Source organism: Tupaia chinensis, unplaced genomic scaffold (assembly GCF_000334495.1).
Source record: "Tupaia chinensis unplaced genomic scaffold, TupChi_1.0 Scaffold000469_1, whole genome shotgun sequence".
NCBI classification, from domain to species: domain Eukaryota; kingdom Metazoa; phylum Chordata; class Mammalia; order Scandentia; family Tupaiidae; genus Tupaia; species Tupaia belangeri.
This window is the reverse complement of record NW_006159978.1, coordinates 590,118-612,079: the sequence shown is the minus strand read 5'-3', so window position 1 is coordinate 612,079 and position 21,962 is coordinate 590,118. Positions and strand designations below refer to the sequence as shown.

Genomic DNA, 21,962 nt, shown 5'->3' with positions numbered 1-21,962 from the left:
TTTAAGTTGCTTTAAGGTATGCAGTTACTTTAAGGATATAGATTCATTTCTAACAAAGTAAAGAGAGAAAACAGGCCTGGTGTTAATGACTTCTCACGCCACGTTGGCTGTCCTATCACAGGTAGATAACAGCTTTGGTTTCAGTGAACTTAATATATTCGATTTGGGCTGCTTAATCAGATTTTCCCAGAGACTTTCAGAGTCTTTCTGATATTTACAGAAGAGTAGCAAAATATTTTGAAGAAGAAAGCTTTGTAAGAGCCTGCTTAGTAAGGATAAATGTATTCTTGCTTGAATTGGTAAGTAGAATGATAATTTTTTTGTTCTGTTTTATTTTTAGGTAGTTCCAGAAATATATCTCAAGATAGTCCACAGATGTCAAGCACAAATCTTACTTCAGAAGAGTTGCGGAAGAGAAGAGAAGCCTACTTTGAAAAGTAAAGTAGTTGGTACAAATTAAAATTGCATATTTAATATTAGCTTTGGCTATTTTGTCTTTTTGTAAACGGTCACTGCCTAACCCATGTAGACATTTGAATGTTTTTTGTTTTGTTTTGTTTTGTTTTACTTTACAGCACATAAAGTATGAAATGAAATGTAGTTAGAGAAAAACTTTGCCCCAGTGCTAGGTAAATTTACATGAAATAGGGTAAGAGAAACTTTGAAAATTTTGTTTATCAGAAGAAAAATGGAATTTAGGGCAAGGCAGGAACAATGCTGGTTGATCCTTTTGAATGTGCTTCTTGGTTACCTGACTGACTCTGCAAACTTATTCTATCAGTCCAGCGGGAAAAACTGCATTTGAGGTGGGGGAATGTGATCCCAAGTAAAGGTGGAGTCCATTCTCCTGCTTTTTGCTGCTTTAGGGGAGTCCTGCAGACTTCCCAGCTTCCAGGGCATTCTCACAATTCACGTCTCCAAAATTGAGAAGCATCTTATCATCATAATTGGCAAAATTTTAGCAGCATCTAGCATTTGGGAGCATTTTACATTTGATGATATAATGAAGATAATATTTACCTTTTTTTGTTTTTTGTTTGTTTTTTTAAAGTCACAATTCAGAACTATATGAAGGAAAGTTCTGATCAGCTGCCATCCTCTTAATGTGAGATATTTCTAGTCTTTATTCAGTGATAGATAATGAGTTTAATTATATTTAAAATTTAAAATAGAGCTTACTAGTTCCTTGTACTTTCTTTTCAATTTTTTAAATATTCTTTTGCTGCTAAAGCATTTATTTATGTATTTAGAGAGATTTTTGCTATAGGATGTGTGTACTTGCCAGAGAGACAGACAGAAAGGGAGAAATCACCCCCCGGGGGCATAGCCATGCCACAGTCACTTCTCCTCATTCTCCCTTCAGGATCTTGGGCACACATACATATGCCCCTGGTATGAGTCTTTCTTTTTCTTGTTCTTTTTATTTATTAATTACTATTATTCTTTAGTTTTGACCAGAGAGAGACAGACAGACAGGGAGAGTGAGAAAGCAAGTCTCCAAGTCCAGGACTTGAACTGTGGTCGGCCATGGGGAGTCCAACTCCTCAACCACCACGCCCCCTGCCAGCTCCCGAGCCCACTGTCAGTCGTAAGCCACTGAGTTCGAGACCTAAACCGCGGTTGACCTACATGGGAGTCCAGTGATGTAACTATTACGCCATCTGCTGGTCCCAAGCATTCATTTATTTATAAAGAATTTTTTATTTAATTTTATTTGTTATTATTTCATTTTACCAGAGACAGACAGACAGAAAGGGGAAAAGTGAGAGAACAAGCTGCCAAGTCTGGGTCTCACTGCAGTCAGCCATGTAGGAGTCCAGTGCCTTATGCAGTACAGCACCTGTCAGCCCCTTCCTTTGAAATTTTAAAATGAGCTTTTTTTTTTTTTTAATTCTGATAAATTTACACAAATGTAGAGAAATTAGCATAATGAACCACTATTTACCTGTTACTCATATTTGACAAATACCAGCACACGGCCAGTCTCATTTTTTTATGCTCCCATCTCCCATTCTTTTTATTCAGCTACCCCCTAGCTTAGAAGATTTTCTAACAAATCATATAATTTAGTTCATAACTATTTCAGTATGTATCTCTAAAATATGTTTTTCAGAAAACATAGCTAAATGCTATTTATTGTCAATAATAATCACATAATAATTATTAACAGTAATTCTGAGGACCAGCAATTAGCATAATGACTGTGTCACTGGACTCCCATGTAGTCCACCACGGTTTGAGTCCCAGACCCGGTGGCTTAAACTCACACCGGGCGCCTGTGCGTCCGTGCCCAAGATCCCGAGAGGAGAATGGAGGAGAAGGAATTGCAGGGTGGCCATCCCCCCTGGGAGGTGATTTCTCGCTTTCTATCTCTCTGTCTCTCTCTGCCTTTCTGGCGAGCGCACGTGCCCTATAGCAAAAACCTCTCCAAAAAAAAAAAAACAGTAATTCTGTATCATTAAATATCTATTTAGTGGGCCAGCAGGTAGCATGGAGGTTGAGGTGGCTGGATCCCAAATAGCTGTCTGTGTGGTTTGAGTCCTAGACCCAGAGGCTTGAAAAACACTGGGTACATGTGCATGCATACCCAAAATCCTGAGAGGAGAATGGAGGAGAAGGGATTGTGGTGTGGTCATCCTCCTAGCAGATGATTTCTTACTCCCCACCACTTTTTTTAATGTAAAAAAAAAAATGTATCTCTTAAATATCTAGTTACTGGTTTTTTTTTTTTTTTGGAGAGATTTTCACTATAGGGCGCGTGCGCTCGCCAGACAGACAGAGAGAGACATAGAGACAGAAAGCGAGAAATCACCCCCCAGGGGGGATGGTCACGTCGCAATCCCTTCTCCTCCATTCTCCTCTCGGGATCTTGGGCACGCACGCACATGCACCCGGCGTGAGTTTTAAGCCACCGGGTCCGGGACACGAACCACGGTCGACTACGTGGGAGTCCAGTGACATAGCCATTATGCTAAATGCTGGTTCCCAATATCTAGTTACTGTTAAGAAATAACTTAAAATTGCTTAATTAGAGGGAACTAATGTTCTAGGAAATTTATTTATTTGTTTATGTGTTTGTTTGAGGTTTTTGCCTTAGAGTCCATGTGCTCACTTGAGAGGGAGAGACAGACACAGTGAGAGGGAAAGTGAGAAAATCACCCCCTGTGGGGAAGGCCATGCCACAGTTCCTTTTCCTTCATTCTTTTTCTAGGATCTTGGGAATGCACTCACATACACCCAGTGTGAGTTTCAAGCCACCAGGTCTGGGGCTCGAACTACCATTAACCTCTGTGGGAGTCCAGTGACATAACCACTACGCCATCCGCTGGCCCCTAGCAAATTTATTTTAAGAAATATCACAACTGGGGTTGGCAGGTAACATAATGGTTAAGGTGCTAGACTCCCACATAGCTGACTGTGTTTCGGGTCCCAGGCCTGATATCTTGCTTTCTCACTTTCATGCTCTCTGGCTCTCTAAGGTCAAATTAAAAATTAAATTAAATTAAATTAATTTTTTTTTTATAAAAGAAAGAAAGAAGTAACTAAAAGGAAACATGTCTACATACTTCAGTAACTAATGTTAGTATTTTGATACATTCTCCTCTATTTTTTTTTTAAAGAATTATTTTATTTAACTATTTATTTATTTATTTTAATTTGACCAGAGAGGTACAGAGTGAGAGAGAGAAAGTGGGAGGGAAAGTAAGAAAGCAAGCTGTCAGGTCCAAGACTTGAACCACGGTCAGCCATGTGTGAGTCCAGTGCCCTTAACCACCACACTGTCTGCGGCCCCAGTACATTCTCGTCTTGTCACACAAACACACATATATTGTGTATTAGTTCTACCCACTTTCCCATGATAGTAAATATTCTTTGTAACAGGCTTCACGATAAGATGAATGAGTGTGTCAGAATTTATACATAAACCTTTTGGTTTTTATTATTGTGAATAGTGCAATGCACAATTCTTGTACTTCATGCTTCAAATCTCTCCTCATTTCTAATAATTATTTTGAAGATATCAAGTTATTGGGTTAAAGAATGTGAACATCGTATAAGCTTCAGTATAGATTTCTCAATTGCTTTCTAGAGCAGTTTCTCAAGTATGAGAAACAACTTCTGTTTTTTTTTGGACTGGACTCCCAAATAGCCAAAACCTCTTTTTTTTTTTTTTTTTTTGAGAGATTTTCACTGGAGGGCGCGTGTGCTCGCCAGACCGAGAGAGACATAGAGACAGAAAGCGAGAAATCATCCCCCAGGGGGGGATGGTCATGCCGCAATCCCTTCTCCTCCATTCTCCTCTCGGGATCTTGGGCACGCACGCACACGCGCCCAGCGTGAGTTTTAAGCCAACGGGTCCGGGACACAAACGGCGGTCGACTACGTGGGAGTCCAGCGACATAGCCATTACGCTAACTACTGGTTCCCCCAAAACCTCTTTTTACATTTTTTACCAGAATAAAATGGTCCAAAAAGACTGGACTGGATAGAGAAACTACAAATTTCAGGAGTACTTACTTCTGAGCAAAACATATTTATAATATAAAAGTAAACTTTTAGAAAGTGTTTTAGACATTTGGCTTTAAAAATTTAAAGCTTGGGACCAGCAGTTAGCATAATGGCTATGTCGCTGGACTCCTACGTAGTCGACCACAGTTTGCGTCCCGGACCTGGTGGCTTAAAACTCACGCTGGGCACGTGTGCGTGTGTGCCCAAGATCCCAAGAAGAGAATGGAGGAGAAGGGATTGCGGCATGGCCATCCCCCATGGGGGATGATTTCTCGCTTTCTGTCTCTCTGTCTGTCTGGCGAGCGCATGTGCCCTATAGCAAAAACCTCTAAAAAAATAAAAAATAAAAAAATGTGAAGCTTCAATCTAGCAGATGGCATAGCAGTACGTCACTGGACTCCCACATGACAGACCGTGGTTCAAGTCCTGGCCTTTATGGCTTGAAACTCGCTGGTGCATGTGTGTTCCCAAAATCCTGGGAGGAGGTGGAGGGGGAGGGATTGCAGTGTGGCCATCCCCCCTGGGGGGTGATTTCTCACTTTCCCTATCACTGTCTCTGTCTCTCTTCCCAGCAAGTGCAAGTGCCTTAAGGCTAAAACCTTTACCAAAAAAATGTGAAACTTGGGCCCGCAGGTGCTGTGGCGGTCACAGTGCTGGACTCCCACATGGCCGCCCGCGATTCAAGTCCCAGTCCCAGTGACTTGTTTTCTCACTTCCCCCACCCTCTCTCTCTCTCTGGTGAGCACACATACCCGTATCAAACTTTAAAAAATAACAATAATAATAACTAATAAATAAATACTTTTTTTAAAAAGTGAAGCTTCGGGAACCAGCAGTTAGCGTAATGGCTATGTCGCTGGACTCCCACGTAGTCGACCGCGGTTCGCGTCCCGGACCCGGTGGCTTAAAACTCACGCCGGGCGCGTGTGTGTGCGTGCCCATGATCCCGAGAGGAGAATGGAGGAGAAGGGATTGCGGCGTGACCATCCCCCCTGGGGGGTGATTTCTCGCTTTCTGTCTCTATGTCTCTCTCTGTCTGTCTGGCGAGCGCACGCGCCCTATAGCAAAAATCTCTCTCAAAAAAAAAAAAAAAAGTGAAGCTTCCAATAAATCCAACTTTTTAGAGTAGTGAAGATAATTTAGTAACATTTCATAATGGCTAAGTTGTAACAAGTACTATGATACCAATAACTAGTGGTTTAGTAAACATGTTGCAGTCAACATTGCACCCCTTTTTAAAAAAATATTTTATTTAACTTTATTTTATTTATTTAAATTTGACCAGAGAGGGACAGAGTGAGAGAGAGGAAAAGTGAAAAAGCAAGCTGCTAGATCTGGGATTCGAACCATGGTGGGCCATGTGGGTGTCCAGTGCCCTTAACCACCACGCCAGTTGCTGGCCCCAACCTTGCACCCTTTTTACAATGCCGTGGCATCAGCAGGCCTCTTCCCTAGTGAAGAGGAGTTAGTTGACTAGAGGGAAGGTATGCAGTGATGGCTGCCGGCTTTAGCCTTTCATCCTGCCTCCTGATTGACTTTAAACATACTAGGGAGAACTTTACGTAGTAGCATGTTGCTGAGAAGAGTTAGAAGCTGACTGCTTTGTATTTATTTTTGACATTGGCTAGCTTTGAGAACCTCACAGAACCCAGTAGGAGAAGAGCTGAGAAAGAGCTCAGCCCACTGGGTCCTTGGCTCTGTCTTCCTTTTTTGGAAACTTGATTTGTCAGAGATTATTAAGCTCTTTCTTCTCTTTTATCTTCCCCAAACTCTTGCTAATTCATTATTCTTACAATTTTATAGTGTTTTCCTCCCTATTCTATATTTAAAGCTTCATACTTAATGTAGTAACCATAGTAATCACGTGTAAAGCATACTTTAGGGTTTCTCTCTAGTGCAAAAATGCTGTTAAACATTTACCTCTTATGGGGGGCCATAAGGTGGCACGGTGGTTAAGGTGGTGGACTCTCACATGGCCAATTCTGTGGTTTGAGTCCTGGATCCTGTGGCCTAAAAGTCACACTGGGTACATATGTGTGCGTGCTCAAAATCCCAAGAAAAGAATGGGGGAGAAACCCAAATCAACCCCTAGGAGGTGACTTCTCACTTTCCTTCTCTCTGTCTATCCAGCGAACACACACACTTTATGGCAAAAAATCTGGGGAAATAAATCAGGACCCGCAGATGTTGTAATGGTTATGTTGCTGGACTTTCATGTAGTTGACGGCGGTTTGAGTCCCAGACCTAGAGGCTTATAGTTATGCCAGGCGCATGTGCATGCGTGCTTGCCCAAAATCCCCCGGGGAGAATGGAGGAGAAGGGATTGTGGCATAACCAGCCCCCTGGCAGGTGATTTCTTGCTTTCTGTCTCTCCTGTGAGCACACATGCCCTATAGCAAAAATCTCTCTCTAAAAAAATATCTACTTATGTGAAGTCATAGTTTATGAATAAGAATTGTTAAATGATATTTTCGTAACTTGTGATATTTATTCTAGCGGTAATCTCTAAGTAATGTTTTTGGCAGGGTTTAGTTTAAGAAACAGAAGCTACAAGAGATGTTTTAGGCAGAAATATACTTAATACAAATGTTAGGGGTTTATAATTTTTTAAAATTATTATTTATTTTATTTATTCATTCATTTATTTTAATTTGACCAGAGAGAGAGAGGGGGAGAAAGGTATAAAGGAAGCCGTCAGGTCCAGGGCTCGAACCGTGGTTGGCCATGTAGGAGTGTCCAGCACCTTAACCACCACGCCACCTGCTGGTCCCAGGGGTTCATAAAATTTTAGGAAAAGCAGGAACTGTGCCTCTAGACCAGACTTCTAAAATACCACCAACCAACTTGCAGGAGGGGCTGCTACCACTGCCCAACTGCGACAGCGGGAAGTGAGGATGTTGAGCTAAAGAACATCCTGCCCTAGCTGTGATCTTCGCACCAGGAAGCCAGCCGCCACCAGTTATCTCGACATGGGACTCTGAAGTCCGCCCTCACTGTTACGGCCGTGAGGGAGGATTCCGGGACTGCTGTCTGCGGCTTTGCTTGCAAGCAGGAACAACCAAAGCATTAATAGCATGGTGACTGTGCCTTGTTTCTGTCTTTTAAACCTCCTGCAAGTGCTTAATTTGTGGACAGAGTCCTTCCTGCAAAGGACCTAAGACACCTAGGTTTTGCTTCGAGCCTCTGTAATGCAGGGGCCTCTGAGAAGGTGCCTTGGGAAGGGATGCGGCGTGCTGCTGACCATGTTCCGTCTCGGGATTGTCACCGCTGCAGGGGTCAAACTGTCAAGGCTAGCAGTTGACTTCTCATTTTTCATAAATTGAAAGGAGAATAAAGGTTATGCCTTTCAGTTGCTGTCTGACGTATCAAGCCCTCACATTCTGACACACTTGTTTTTTTTATTTATTATTATTATTTTCACATGAGTTTTGCCAGAGAAAGACTGAGAGAGAGCAAGCCACCAGGTCCGGGACTTGAACTATGGTCAGCCATGTGGGAATTCCAGCACCTTAACCACTTGCTGGCCCCACACTTGAGTGGGAAGGGAGAGGGCCTGAGATGGTAACTGATCTGCCACAAAGTCCTCACTACTAGTCTGTCTGTCTCATGCCGCATTCCAGACTCGGGGCACTACTGCCCATGTGTGCATTGTCAGCCGCACACGTTAGAGAGTCGAACACCTTTGCAGGTTCTGCTTCAGAGGCCAGTGGAGACATGGCTTCTTTGTGTGATTTGTTCCAGCGGTAATCTCTAAATCCACTGTAAAACCTCAAGCAGAACTCTGCTGCATCAGCTGTCATGGAAAAAGATAACCCACAGAGACGCGGCTCACAGTTTCTTTATTATTCACATTTAAAATACAAGATTGATTGAGAGGAACTCTAGGGAAAACGTGCCATTCTATTAATAGTGTTCCTAGTAATTTTAAAATTCTAGTTCCTTGGTGATTAAGGACTCCCACATGGCCAACTGTGGTTTGAGTCCCAGATCCGGCAGCTTGAAAATTACACTGGGCGCATGTACACATGTGCCCCGGATCTCAGGAGAGTGGAGAAGGAATTGTGTAGGCATCCCTCCCAGGGGATGATTTCTCACTTTCCCATTCTCGCTGTTTCTCTGGTGAGCGCATGTTCTCTGTGGCAAAAATCCTGAAAAATAAATTTCTGGTTCCTTTTTAAATCCTTGTGTACATTTTTTTGGTATACTGTGGCTTCTCAGGTTGTCAGCTGTGTGTTGATACATAATTTCAGATGTATATAAAAGCTAAAATAGTACACAGACCTCCTCATAGTCTTCACTCTGATTTCCCAGGTGTTTACACTTCTGAATGGTCTGGGAACAACTTGGAGATGTGACTTCCCATTACATCTCCATACTTCAGGGTATATTTACTAAGTGCAAGACTGTTCCTGTTTACATCGCAGCCATTATGTTTAAAGTGTAGATGTTTATGACTTTTTTTAAGTGAGAGAACTTAATGTAATGGATATTACTGTAAAACGAACAGTCTGTGTTAAAGTTTTCTTTCATTCATCAAGTATTTGGTAAATGCCTGCCATATAGTGGGCGTAGTTTTAGGCACTCAGGAAATAAGTTAAGATTGTGTTCTCTTGGCCAGAGCTGGTGGCGTAGTGGTTGGGGATGCTGGACTCTCACATGGCTGACTGGTTTGAGTCCAGGACCTGGCGATTTGCTTTCTCACTTTCCCTCTCTCTCTTTCTATGATCAAATTAAATTAACAATAATAATGATAACAAAGTTAGATAAAATAATTACTTAAAAAATTGTACTTGGGACCAGCAGTTGGCGTAATGGCTATGTCACTGGACTCCCATGTAGTCGACTGCGGTTTGAGTCCCGGACTGAGTTGCTTAAAATCACGCTGGGTACGTGTATATGCGTGTCCAAGATCCCGAGAGGAGAATAGAGGAGAAGGGATTGTGGCGTGACCATCCCCCCGGGGAGTGATTTCTCACTTTCTCTCTCTGTCTTTCTGGAGAATGTCCTATAGCAAAAAATCCTCTCAAAAAAATAAATAAGTAAATAAGATTATACTCTCATCAGCTTATGCCTTGAAAAAAGAGACAGAAAAATACTAGATGGGGATAAGTTTATGCTGAAATTAAAGTGCAGCGATGAGGTGGAGAAAATGCCAGTGACTCCTTCAGGTGCGGTGTTCAAGAAAGGCATGTCTGGGAGGTGTTTAAATTCAGACCTGAATGACAAGAAGGACCAGCCATGGCAAGCTCATGTTAATTTACATGGTAATTTGAGATGCTTTGTATTCTCAAAGGTACATATTTTCAGTGGCTTCCAATAGTATTAAGACTATAAATCAATACTTACTGTGTAAGAAGAGCTACCCGTGAATTTTTTTGTACTATAGGTTATTTTGTGTTGAAAATACTTCATTTATCTGATAAATACAGATTTAATATCTAGGTTTCTGAGTAGCAGTGTTTCTATGCTTTAAAATAATACATATTAGACTATAATTATCCTTGCATCGTTGGAGTGCTTATGCCAGTGTCTGTTTTGATTTGTGGAGCAACGTATATTCATGTGAAGTTTTCCTCATGGTGCACCTATTCTTAAGTTTTGTTTTGTTAAACACAGTTCACTTTTTAATGTTCCAGGCAGCAGCAGCAGCACCAACAGCAGCAGCAGGCAGCAGATCCACCAGGACAGGTCTCTCATCCATGTGGAAAGCCGACCACGAGTTCAGGAGCATTCGGGAACGATCTCGGTACAACTCTCTGCCATCTTGTTGTTACCTGCACACTCTGTTCAGTACAAGGCTTCATGTGTACCTTATAGTTTTTTCTCACCTCCTTAATCATATTACAACTTTAAGAGTTTTATTTGTTTGTTTTTGCCTTAGGGTGTGCACACTCATTGGAGAGAGAGACAGACACAGTGAGAGGAAAGTGAGAAATCATTCCCCAGGAAGGATAGCTATACCACAGTCCCTTCTCCTCCATTCTCCTCCCAGGATCTTGGACATGCATGCACACCCACCTGGTGTGATTTTAAAGCCACTAAGTCCAGGAGTAGAACCATGGTCAGCCATATGGGAGTCCAATGACATAACTGCTATGCCATCTGCTAGCGCCCATATTACAACTTTTAAATTAATTTGTAATCCACTGAATTTCCCTGGATTCAAGAACAGGCAGACAAGAGTGCTTAGGGGTTTTGCTCTGAAATTTTAAAGATATTATTTGCAATTTCACAGTAATGAGTACATCCTCAAAAAATTCCTGAGAGATAATACTAGGTAGAAAATAAATACATTTTACCATCTGGAGAATTAAAAACACTTGAAAGTAATTTAAGTAGCAACAGGAAGTCTAGAGTTACTTACCAGGCCTTGGTTTAGTAAGTCTTAAACTTTGGCCAATTATTGGTAGTAGAAGCTAAATGAAAAGAAAATTTAACTGACAAAGGACTTATAAGAAGAACATGTAAAGAACTCTCCAAAGTGAACAATATGGGACCAGCAGGTGGCATGGTTAAAGCGCTGGACTCCCACATGGCTGACTGTAGTTTGAGTCCTGAACCTGGTATCTTGCTTTCTCTGTCTCATGCATGTGCCCTAGAGAAAATTAATAATAATAATAATAAATTTGGGACCAGCAGTTGGCGTAATGTCAGTGCGACTGTACTCCCATATAGTTGACTGCAGTTTGTGTCCTGGACTCAGTGGCTTAAACTCACGCCGGGCATGTATGTGTGTGTGCCCAAGATCCTGAGAGGAGAATGGAGGAGAAGGGATTGTGGTATAACCATCCCCCCAGGAGGTGATTTCTTGCTTTCTGTCTCTCTGTCTTTCTCTGTTTTTCTGGCGAGCGCACACGCCCTATAGCAAAAACTTCTCAAAAAAAAAAAAAAAAACTAAAATAAAATAATAATACAAAATTTAATTAAATAATTCTTTCTCTCTCTCTCTTTTTTTTTTTTTTTTTTGGAGAAGGTTTTGCTATTGGGCGCGGGCGCTCGCCAGAAAGACAGAGAAAGACAAAGACAGAAAGCAAGAAATCACCCCCCAGGAGGGATGGCCACACTACGATCCCTTCTCTATTCTACTCTCAGGATTCTGTGCCTGTACATACACCCAGCGTGAGTTTAAGCCACTGGGTCCAAGACTCAAACCGCAGTCAACTACATGGAGTCCAGCAACATAGCCATTTCACCAACTGCTTGTCCCAATTCTTTACTTTTCTTTTAGAGAGGGATCTTTGCTATAGGGCATGTGCATTTACTGGAGAGACAGAAAGCAAGAAATCATCCCCCAGGAGGGATGGCCACACTACGATCCCTTCTCTATTCTACTCTCAGGATTCTGGGCCTGTACATACACCTGACATGAGTTTCAAGCTACTTGGCCTGGGACTCGAACTGTAGTTGACCATATGGGAGTCTAGTGACATAACCATTATGCCATCTGCTGGCCCCTAAATAAACAATTCTTAAAAGAAAACAGTAAGCAGTAAGAAACAAACAGGCCTGGGGACCAGCAGTTGGCATAATGGCTATGTCGCTGGACTCCCATGTAGTTAACTGTGGTTAGAGTCCCGTACCCAGTGGCTTAAACTCATGCCAGGTGCATGTGCATCTGTGCCCAAGATCCCGAGAGGAGAATGGAGGAGAAGGGATTGAGGCATGGTCATCCCCCTGGGGGGGGGGGATTTCTCGCTTTCTGTCTCTCTGTCTCTCTCTGTCTTTCTGACGAGCGCACGTGCCCTATAGCAATAACCTCTCAAAAACAAAAAAGAAAAGTAAAGAAACAAACAGGCCCTGGCACAGTGCTGTGTTCTGTTAAGATAATGTACTCCCCAGGCTGGGACCACATGGGAGGCTGAGGTTCGATTCCCCAGTCCTATTTAAAGGCTGGTGTGGTGTTATGTGCCTATAATCCCAGGGACTCAGGGAGGCTGAGGCAGGAGGATCTCAAGGTTGAGGCTGGCCTGGCAACGTACTGAGAGCTGTCTGAAAAAGAGGCAGGCATTGTGGCATGTACCTGTAGTCCTAGCTAGAAGGCTCAGGCAGGATGATCTTGTCATGGTGAGGCCCTACTTATTACAAAAATGAAAGAAAATGCAACTCAGAGATGGGTAAAGGATTTAAAAAGATGTCATCGAACAAGATACAAGGATGACAGATAAGCACATGAAAAGATACCCCTCACTAGTCCATAGGGAAATACATGTTAACAAACAACAATACCACGAGCTGGAAAGGGTCATAGCAGCTGGGACTTGCATGCACTGTCAGTGAAAATGTATAATGGAGTAGCAGTTTGGGAAAATAGTTTGTCATTTTCTTATACCTTAAACATACTTAACCATGTGACTCAGAAGTCCAGCTTCTAAGTTTATAATCAAGAGAAAAGAAAACCTAGGTTTGCAAAAAAAACTTACGTGCGAATGCTTGTAGCAGCTTGTTTTGTACTTGCCAAAATTAGAAATTGCATAAATGGGGACTGGCAGTTAGCGTAATGGCTATGTCACTGTAGTCCCATGTAGTCAACCTTGATTCAAGTCCCGGACCCGATGGCTTAAACTCATGCCAGGTACGTGTGTGTGTGCCCAAGATCCCAAGAGGAGAATTGAGGAAAAGGGATTGCTGCATGGCCATCCACCCGGGGGGGTGATTTCGCACTTTCTGTCTCACCATCTTTCCCTCTTTCTGGCAAGCGCACATGCCCTATAGCAAAAAATCTCTCCAGGAAAAAAAAAAGAAATTGCATAAGTGTTGTTGACTTCTGGGGGTTAGCAGGTAGCACAGAGGTTAAGGTGGCTGGATCCCACATGGTCATCTAGCAGTCTGAGTCCTGAACCTGGTGACTTGAAAATCACACCAGGTGTAATGCCAAAAGCCTGAGAGGAGAATGGAGGAGAAGAGATAGTGGCATGGCCATTCCCCCTGGGGGGTGATTTCTCACTTCTTCTTTTGTCTCTGTCTTTCTCCAACAAGAGCACATACCCTATGACAGAAATCTAAAAACAAAACAAAATAATTTCTTAAAAGCATAAATTCTTTATATATACCGTAGATCTCAAATGTGTCATGCTAAGTGAAAGAAACCATATTCAGAAGGCTGGCAGGTGGTGTGGTGGTTAAGGGCACTGGACTCCCATCTGGCTGATTGAAAGTCCTGGACCTGGTGGCTTGCTTTCTCACTTTCCCTCTCTTTTCCTCTCTCTCTCTGTCTCTCTCTGGTTAAATTAAAATTAAATAATTAATTAAATAATTCTTAGAAACAAAAGGCTGTATATGGGGCCAGCGGGTGGTATGATGGTTAAGATGCTGGACTCCCACATGGCTAACCACATTTTGAGCCCCATACCTGGTGGCTTAAAAATCACACTGGGTGTGTGTGTTTGCATGCCCAAAATCTCAAGAGGAATATGGGAGAGAAAGGATTGTGATGTGACCATCTCTCCTGAGGGGTGATTCCTCACTCTGTCTCTCTCCAGCGAGCACACATACCCTATGGCCAAAACCTCCAAAAAAAAGAAAGAAAGGGCTATACACACACTGTATAATTCCATTGATCCGCCATGCCGAGAATGTATCAGTTGTTGCCTGATATGACCAGAAAGAGGAGCAACTTGGGGGGCGATGGAAAGGTTCTGTATCTTGACAGTGGTGGTGGTTGTATAACTGTACATTTATCAAAAATTATAGAACTGGGGACCAGCAGTTAGCGTAATGGCTGTGTCGCTGGACTCCCATGTAGTCGACCGTGGTTCGAGTCCTGGACCCGGTGGCTTAAACTCACACTGGGTGCGTGTGCATGCGTCCCAAGATCCCGAGAGGAGAATGGAGGAGAAGGGATTGCAGTGTGGCCATCCCCCCTGGTGGGTGATTTCTCACTTTCTATCTTTCTCTCTGCCTCCGTCTGGCGAGCACACGCGCCCTATAGCAAAAAAAAAAAGTCTCAAAAAAAAAAAATTATAGAACTGGACCAGCCGCTATGGCACAGCAGTAGTACAAGTGCCCTGCAAGGCTGAAAGCCAAGTGATGACCCTGGGCTCAGATTCCCAGGCTGGCCTGAAAACACAATGGGTATGGGCACCCAGGATCCCGAGGAGCTGGAGGCCAGAGGAAAGGGATCATGGCATGACACTGCCGGGTCTGCTTCCCCCCCTCTCTCTTGCACAGTTGCTACTGTAAAAAACAATGTAGAATTATAAGAGAAGTTTTTTTAATGTAAACTAGGAGAAAAGAAAGGAAGCTAGTGTTCAAGCAGAAATATGTTTTCTGAAAGCTTACCTTTTGATGATGACTTTGAGACTTTCTTAGAAATCTCTAAGAAACGTGTGTTTCTTTCCCAACAGGCGATGATGCTATGAGTGAAGAAGACATGCTTCAGGCAGCCGTCACCTTGTCTTTGGAAACTGTTAGAAATAATTTGAAAACTGAAGGAAAGAAATAATACCTTTTAAAAATCATTTAGATATTCATACTTTCCAACATTATCCTGTGTGATTGCAGCATAGGGTCCATTTTGATAATGTTGTCGAAGAGAACAATGTTCAACAGAGGAAATAAGACTTTTAGGTGGTTTGCACACAAAATGATGAGAAAGTGGGAAAATGCATCTGTAGGATAAATAATGATCTTCCAAATACTAGCCAAAGAGGCATTCAGTAATTAAAGAAATTTAAAATAGTTTTCTAAATGTTTCTTTTTTGAGTGTGCAATATCTTAACATGTCTAAAACAAGGGCATTTTTCTTGGGTATTTTTTCTTTAGTTTTTGCTATAGGGCACGTATATGCACCAGAGGGAGACAGAGAGAGAAAAACCGAGAAATTTCCCCTCAGTGGGGGTGGTCACGCTCCAATTCTTTCTCCTTCATTCTCTTCTTGGGATTTTGGATGCGCACGCACATGCGCCCAGTGTGATTTTCAAGCCACCAGGTTTGGGACTCGAACCACTGAGTTAGCTATGTGGGGTCAGCTCCTTAACCTCCATGCCAACTGCTGACCCGCTTGGATCTTTTTGCAATCCAACTAACTAGCTCTTGCCACACAACTTTTCCCATAAAGTTTTTATCTTCTTTTTTCTGTTTTGTTATAGACAGTTGGGCTCACTTTTGTCATCTAACAGTTGCTTTTATTTCTCATTAACCAAATTAACTGTCAGGAAGAATCTCTTGTCTGTGCTGTAAAGGATAAACCATTCTCCCTCCAACTGTGTATTGTGCACTTAGGTGTTTTCTCGTATCAGAGATTTTTTTTTTTGCTACCTGGTTTTCATTATTTTCCTACAGCTATTGAAAATTATAATCTTTTCTGAGGTTTTGTTTCTTAAACTTTCTACCATGGGATCATTATTTCATGATTCTGGTGCATTCCTAAACTCTGAAATCAGCTCTGCAGAAGTATTTGAGAATAAATGAGCATTTTTAAAATGTGTGAGCATGTGCTTTTCCAGATCTTTACAAGTGTCTTTTCATTTATGTCAGAACATGACAACTTTGTTGTAACCCCTCTTCCTGCACCTTATTTCTTCTCCAGCCCAGAAGAAGAGGAGAAGCATAATATGCAAGCAGGTTTCCTTCTGGTATGAGACATAACACGTATACCCACCATGAATGTATGATAGACAAAACTTGGCCTTCAATTTTAGCAAGTTGCATTTTTGTCTCCGGTGACTGGAGCTTTCTGTTCTATTTACAGTTGAGTCATGGATGTAGATGTCTGCTTCACATCTTTTAGTAGGTATAGCTTGCCAGAGATGGTGGCACATAAAAATAATTTACAAAAAATAGTATTTAAATTGGTACTGTGATTTGACACTTGTATCATGTCTCAATAGCTAAAGAATGATAGAATTCACAGTACTTAATGAGTCTGTATATAAAAAAGTCCTTAGTTTTGATAAACAATCTTTATTCGAGGTGCACAGAGAGTTTCTTGTTGAGTCAGTATAGTAGTATGATTTTGATGAACATGAACCATGTCTCTTTGAAATGGGTGTTTTAGGTCCCGTCATGCCCTCCCCAGCCCTCACTCTTCTTCCTTTTTGAATATTGAATTTCTTGTTAGCTAAAATTCAAGGAGAAATTTTAGCTGACAATTTAGAAAGCTAAAGTATGGTGTGTTGCCCTACTGAGGTGCGGCTGCACGCGTGTTATCAGGGAAAGGTTTTTGATCTAGAATTTGTTGCTAACCTAGAAGAGATTTTTAAAAAAATCTTTTATTTATGATTATGAAATCGCTTTTTTATCGGATAAAACAGTTGTTTTTTTTTTTAGTTATTACTTTGTGCCAATTAAATTTTTCTGAAGTTTTCCTTACAGAATTAGTTTTATTTTAAAATCTAAAATTTTCTCTTAACAATCAGAAATGTTTCAAAAGAATTAATTGGGCTGTCAGAAAAGTCATGATGCATTTTTGCATTAAAAAGCTTAGAAAAAAATGATGTTATGACTTTTCCAGCAACCCAGTATAAACGTGAGAACTGTAAGAGATGCTGGGATTTAGTACCACTCCCTCAAGATTTATAAAACTAAAACTGTAAGATTGAATATCTATGTAATTACGCCTCAGTATGGTAGTCATATTTTCCGTGGATATTTGGCCTTTACTTTTGACCACTGAAAAATTATATTAAATATTTCATACTCGTGAACTGATGAGCTACCGAAATACAAAAATGAGGAAACCAACATGCACTTAAATGTTTTAACTATAAAATTTATAATGGTCATACATTATGTACCATCGTTAAAGTCCTCAAGAAAATATGGCATGTTGACCTTTATTTGTTAAGGACTTCTTAAAGCAAAGCTGAGTACACACTGGATACATTCGAATGTGTTTTGTTAAGTTTGTTTTGAAATCATTGTATTTGGCACGTAGATGTAGAATCACTGGTGAATTGCCATCTTGTTTGGATTGGCTTCATTTAATGCCATTGATTGGCCAGTATGAAGAGATAGATACCAGTGCACCTAACCACAGTATCACAACATTCAGTTACGCAAAGCAGTAACTGGCCCAATGTTTCAGATTCTCAGGAGGATTCTTTAATTAACACTGATGACCTCCAGGTGGTGTGGTGGTTAAACTACTGGATTCCACACATCAGGAACTGCCATTTATTATAAACCATCTGCAAGAAAATGAGGAACAACTGAATTCAAATAACTGTCCTATCAAGAAATTTATGATGATTTCCATTTTATTTTATCAATTGGGAACACTTTAATGTTTAATATTTAAACTGTTGGTATCATTTTTCTAATGTATAATTTGTATTACCAGGATAAAATATGTACAGTGATGATGCTACTGTTAGGAAGTAAAGTTTAAACAAAATTTGGAAATACTACTTTCTTGTTTTCAGATGTCATGAATTTATTAAGTGGTTATTTATGTTTTAAAAGTGCGGAATAGTTAAACTGTGATCTAAAACTATTAACATACTTATTTTTATGTTAATTAAAATACAAGTATTTCAGTAATATAAATTGTTAGAAAAGATTGCTTCTGGTAGATTCTATATTTAAACTTAGATCTTGGCCAAATAATTTACAATTCACACATTTCATTTAAGGAGGTGCTTTTTTTTTAACTTGATTTTTTTCTTAATTAAGGCTTTATTCCTGATGCCAAAGTTAAGGAGGAAAAAAGTTTATACTAGTTAAATATCATAGGTAAAACTACTAGTAGTCTATATTGTTTTATTTAATATTAAGTTGAATAAAATAAATTTTATTTGTCAGAGACTAAATCACATTTTGAATATCTACATGTTCGATACTGTTTTTAAAATTACGCTAGTGCCAAGAGTTACTACTTCATGAAACTGGCCTGTTAGATCTGTGCAAATGCAAATGAATTGATTCAGCTCTGGTATTATTATATGATAATTTTAAAATCTTAAGTTGAAAATAAATCCTGATGTTTAAAATCCTTTTATGAATTTGCTATAAGGTGCGTGTGTTGCCAGAGAGAGAAAGAGAAAGTGAGAAAGCACACTCAGGGAGGATGGCCATTCTTCTCTCTGGATTTTGGGTATGCACGTACACACACTTAGTGTGTTTTTCAGTTCACCAGATTGGTGACTTGGACCGCACAGGCCATGTGGGATCTAGCCTCCTTCATTGCCATGCCACTAACTGGCCCAATGTTTCAGATTCTCAGGAGGATTCTTTAATTAACACTGATGACCTCCAGGTGGTGTGGTGGTTAAACTACTGGATTCCACATAACAGACTCTGTGGTAAGAGTCTGGACCTTGCGACTTGAAAATCATATTGGACATGTCTCATGAATAGAGGAGAATGGAGAAGGGATTGTGACATGGCCATATTCCTGTGGGATGATTTCTCACTTTCTCTCTGTCACTTTCTTTTTCTCTCCGGAATGCATACACCCTATAGTAAAAACAAAAACAAATAGAAAAAAAAAACTGTGTGTGTCATTGGAAAGGCCTCAGGCCATTGTTTTCAAAGTTGTTATATCTGAGACCTAACAAGTATGTAGATGTGGTATGTGAGGCCTTAATTACAAACCAGATCAGATCAAGTGATCATTCAGCAACGTAAATAATATTTCATTTTTAAATGTTCAAAATAAAAATTTCATTCCTGGTCCCTTTGTAACTAGCATTTTTTTGCCTAAAAAAAAGAATCAGCTTTGTATTTTTTAAAAAAAAAGTCATATACACAATGAAAATATTTTGTTCTGTTATGTTTTCATGAAAAAGAAAACTGACATCATTAATTCTCAAATTTTGATTTTTTAAAAAATTCAAAACCTTTGCTATTTTAATTTTTTTCCAAAATAGTCTGGCATTTTCAAATTAGTGGTAATAGCAATTAACCTGTTTAATAATAGCATTTTAAGACTGAAGACATAGACAAAGGAGTGAGAAGGATTTAATGAAATATATGTGGAAATTTCTGATTTGTTTAAGCAACACTCAGTTGTCTCTTGCATAATTCAAAGGTAGATGTGTCTGGAATTTTTTAATGTTTTTTTTTTTTTAAGGAAAATGTACATTTGAAATGTGATTAATTTCTACAGCACTGGACTAGGCATAACTTTTTAAAAATTACTGTTCTGTATAAGTATTTGAAATTCATATACAAAAACCATCTGAAAGGAAAGCAAGGTCTTTTGGCCATGGTGCAAGTGCCCTGTGGCAGTGCTGTTTTCTCAGGGCCCTGTGCTGCCCTCTGTGTGCTCCCCTATCAGAGGTGCTGGCCCTTACTACACGCACCGCCCTTCCTGTGTGGGCCTTAGAAAAGCCGGGCTTCCAAAGCACTGTTAAAACGCCGAGGATTCTATTAATGTGGATGTTCACTGAGTTGTATTTTAAATATCAAAGATTATTAAATAAAGATAATGTTTGCTTTTTTATTTCCTTTGCATTTGTGTTTATTGCTCATTCATATAGCCTTGCGATTCAAAGTATGATTGGAGGACCTGCACATCAGTATCACCCGAGAGCGAGCTTTTCACACGTACAGCAGTTTCAGGCCCACTCAGACCTACTGAACCAGATTCTGCAATTTTTTTTTTAAGATTTTATTTATTTATATTATGTTACCATAATAATAATTATGATTGTTTTTTTAATTTGGCAAGAGAGAGAGAGAGGAAAAGTGAGAAAGCAAGCCACTAGGTCCAGGACTTGGTCAGCCATTGGGAGTCCAGCACCTTAACCACCACACCACCTGCTGGTCCCCAGACATTGCAGTTGTTTTTTTTGGGGGGGAGGGGTGGAGGTTTTTGCTATAGGGCACATGCGCTCGCCAGAGAGTCTCCCCTTAACATATACTGACTGTCAGCACTCTATGCAGAGACCGAAGGACTGGAGGACATACAAGCATCAAAAAGTGTTATGGACACTAGAGCCAAAGTGGAAAGAGTCGGGAGGGTAAGAGTGGAAGGAAAGGAAAAGAAGGAAAGAAGAGAAAAGGAAATTTGGAGAAAAAAATGGAGAGGTAGGGACCAGCAGTTGGCGTAATGGCTATGTTGCTGGACTCCCATGTAGTTGACCATGGTTCGAGTCCCTGACCTGGTGGCTTAAATTCATGCCAGGCATGTGTGTGTGCATGCCCAATTTCCCAAGAGGAGGATGGAGGAGAAGGGATTGCGGTGTGGCCATCCCCCCCTAGGGGATGATTTCTCGCTTTCTGTCTTTCTGTCTCTGTCTTTCTGGTGAGTTCACGTGCCCTATAACAAAAACCTCTCCAAAAAAACAAAAAGGAGAGGTAAGGCATTTGTGGGATGCGGATATGCTTTATTATTTGTTGATGAGGATGTGCATATGTACTCAACTGGGCTGGACTGAGGTGTGTGTCAAGCTGGGTAAAGTCTCTATAATCTAAATGATGTATAGCAATTAAATGTATAAATAATAATTAAAATTAATAACATTATTTTAAAAATTATTGGTAGATACTTGAAAATGATTTGTCCTTTAATAATAAAAAAAATCTAATAGTTAAGGAATGTTTAAAAATAAAAGGAACTCTAGAGAGTCTATACCTATAGGAAATATAAACTCCATGTACAATAGCCAAACTTCTCACTGTCATCCAGGAACCCAGTTAAATCCTAAGCTCTTGTCATTCCCTATCCCACTCTGAGTTAAAAGCCAGAGTCCTTATAATGGCCTACCAGGCTGTATGTGATCTTCCTCTTTCACAGTCTTGCTTCTGGGTTCTCAATGCTTACAACCCTTCCCTGGTCCTTTCTGCCATAGCCATCCTTGCCTTCTTGCCAACTGTCTAAACTTCCAAGAATTCTTTTGATGTGAGGCCTTTGCATAGGCTGTTTCTTTCTATCTGGATTGCCTTTTTCTCAAATATCTACATTCCCTGCTCCCTTATTTCCTTCAAGTCTCTGTTCAAAGATCACCTTATCTAGGCCAGCCAGTGTCATAGTGGTTAAGATGCTGGCTCCTACATGGCCAATTACACTGTTAAAGTTCTAGACCCATTGGCTTGAAAAACATTCTGAGCACATGTACACGTTTGTCCATAAATCCTAAGAAGAAAGGACTGTGGCATGGCCACTTCCCTGGTGGGTACCTTCTTTCTTTCTTTTCTTTTTTTGTTTTTTTTAAGAATTATTTATCGGGACTAGCAAATGGTATAATGGTTATGTTGCTGGACTTCCACATAGTCAACTGCGGTTTGAATCTCAGATCCAGCAGCTTAAAACTCATGGCAGGCAGGGAACCAGCAGTTAGTGTAATGGCTATGTCGCTGGACTCCCACGTAGTCGACCACGGTTCGTGTCCCGGACCCAGTGGCTTAAAACTCACGCCGGGCGCGTGTGCGTGCGTGCCCAAGATCCCGAGAGGAGAATGGAGGAGAAGGGATTGCGGCGTGACCATCCCCCCTGGGGGGTGATTTCTCGCTTTCTGTCTCTATGTCTCTCTCTGTCTGTCTGGCGAGCACACGCGCCCTACAGTGAAAAT

General features: G+C 40.8%; 1 protein-coding gene across 6 annotated transcripts in view; it reads left to right on the top strand.

Annotated features, from left to right (window-relative positions):
• The window catches only part of ATXN3 (ataxin 3), a 53,598-nt gene extending 37,041 nt beyond the window's left edge, over positions 1–16,557 (top strand). For all 6 annotated transcript variants that reach the window (XM_027774707.1, XM_027774703.1, XM_027774706.1 and 3 more), the window contains 3 exons: positions 341–437; positions 10,146–10,255; positions 14,853–16,557. In XM_027774707.1, coding sequence (XP_027630508.1) covers positions 341–437; positions 10,146–10,255; positions 14,853–14,950 — 305 coding nt within the window. In that variant the 3' untranslated portion in view covers positions 14,951–16,557. The remainder of the gene's footprint in view (positions 1–340; positions 438–10,145; positions 10,256–14,852) is intronic.
• Positions 16,558–21,962: the final 5,405 nt, after the last annotated feature.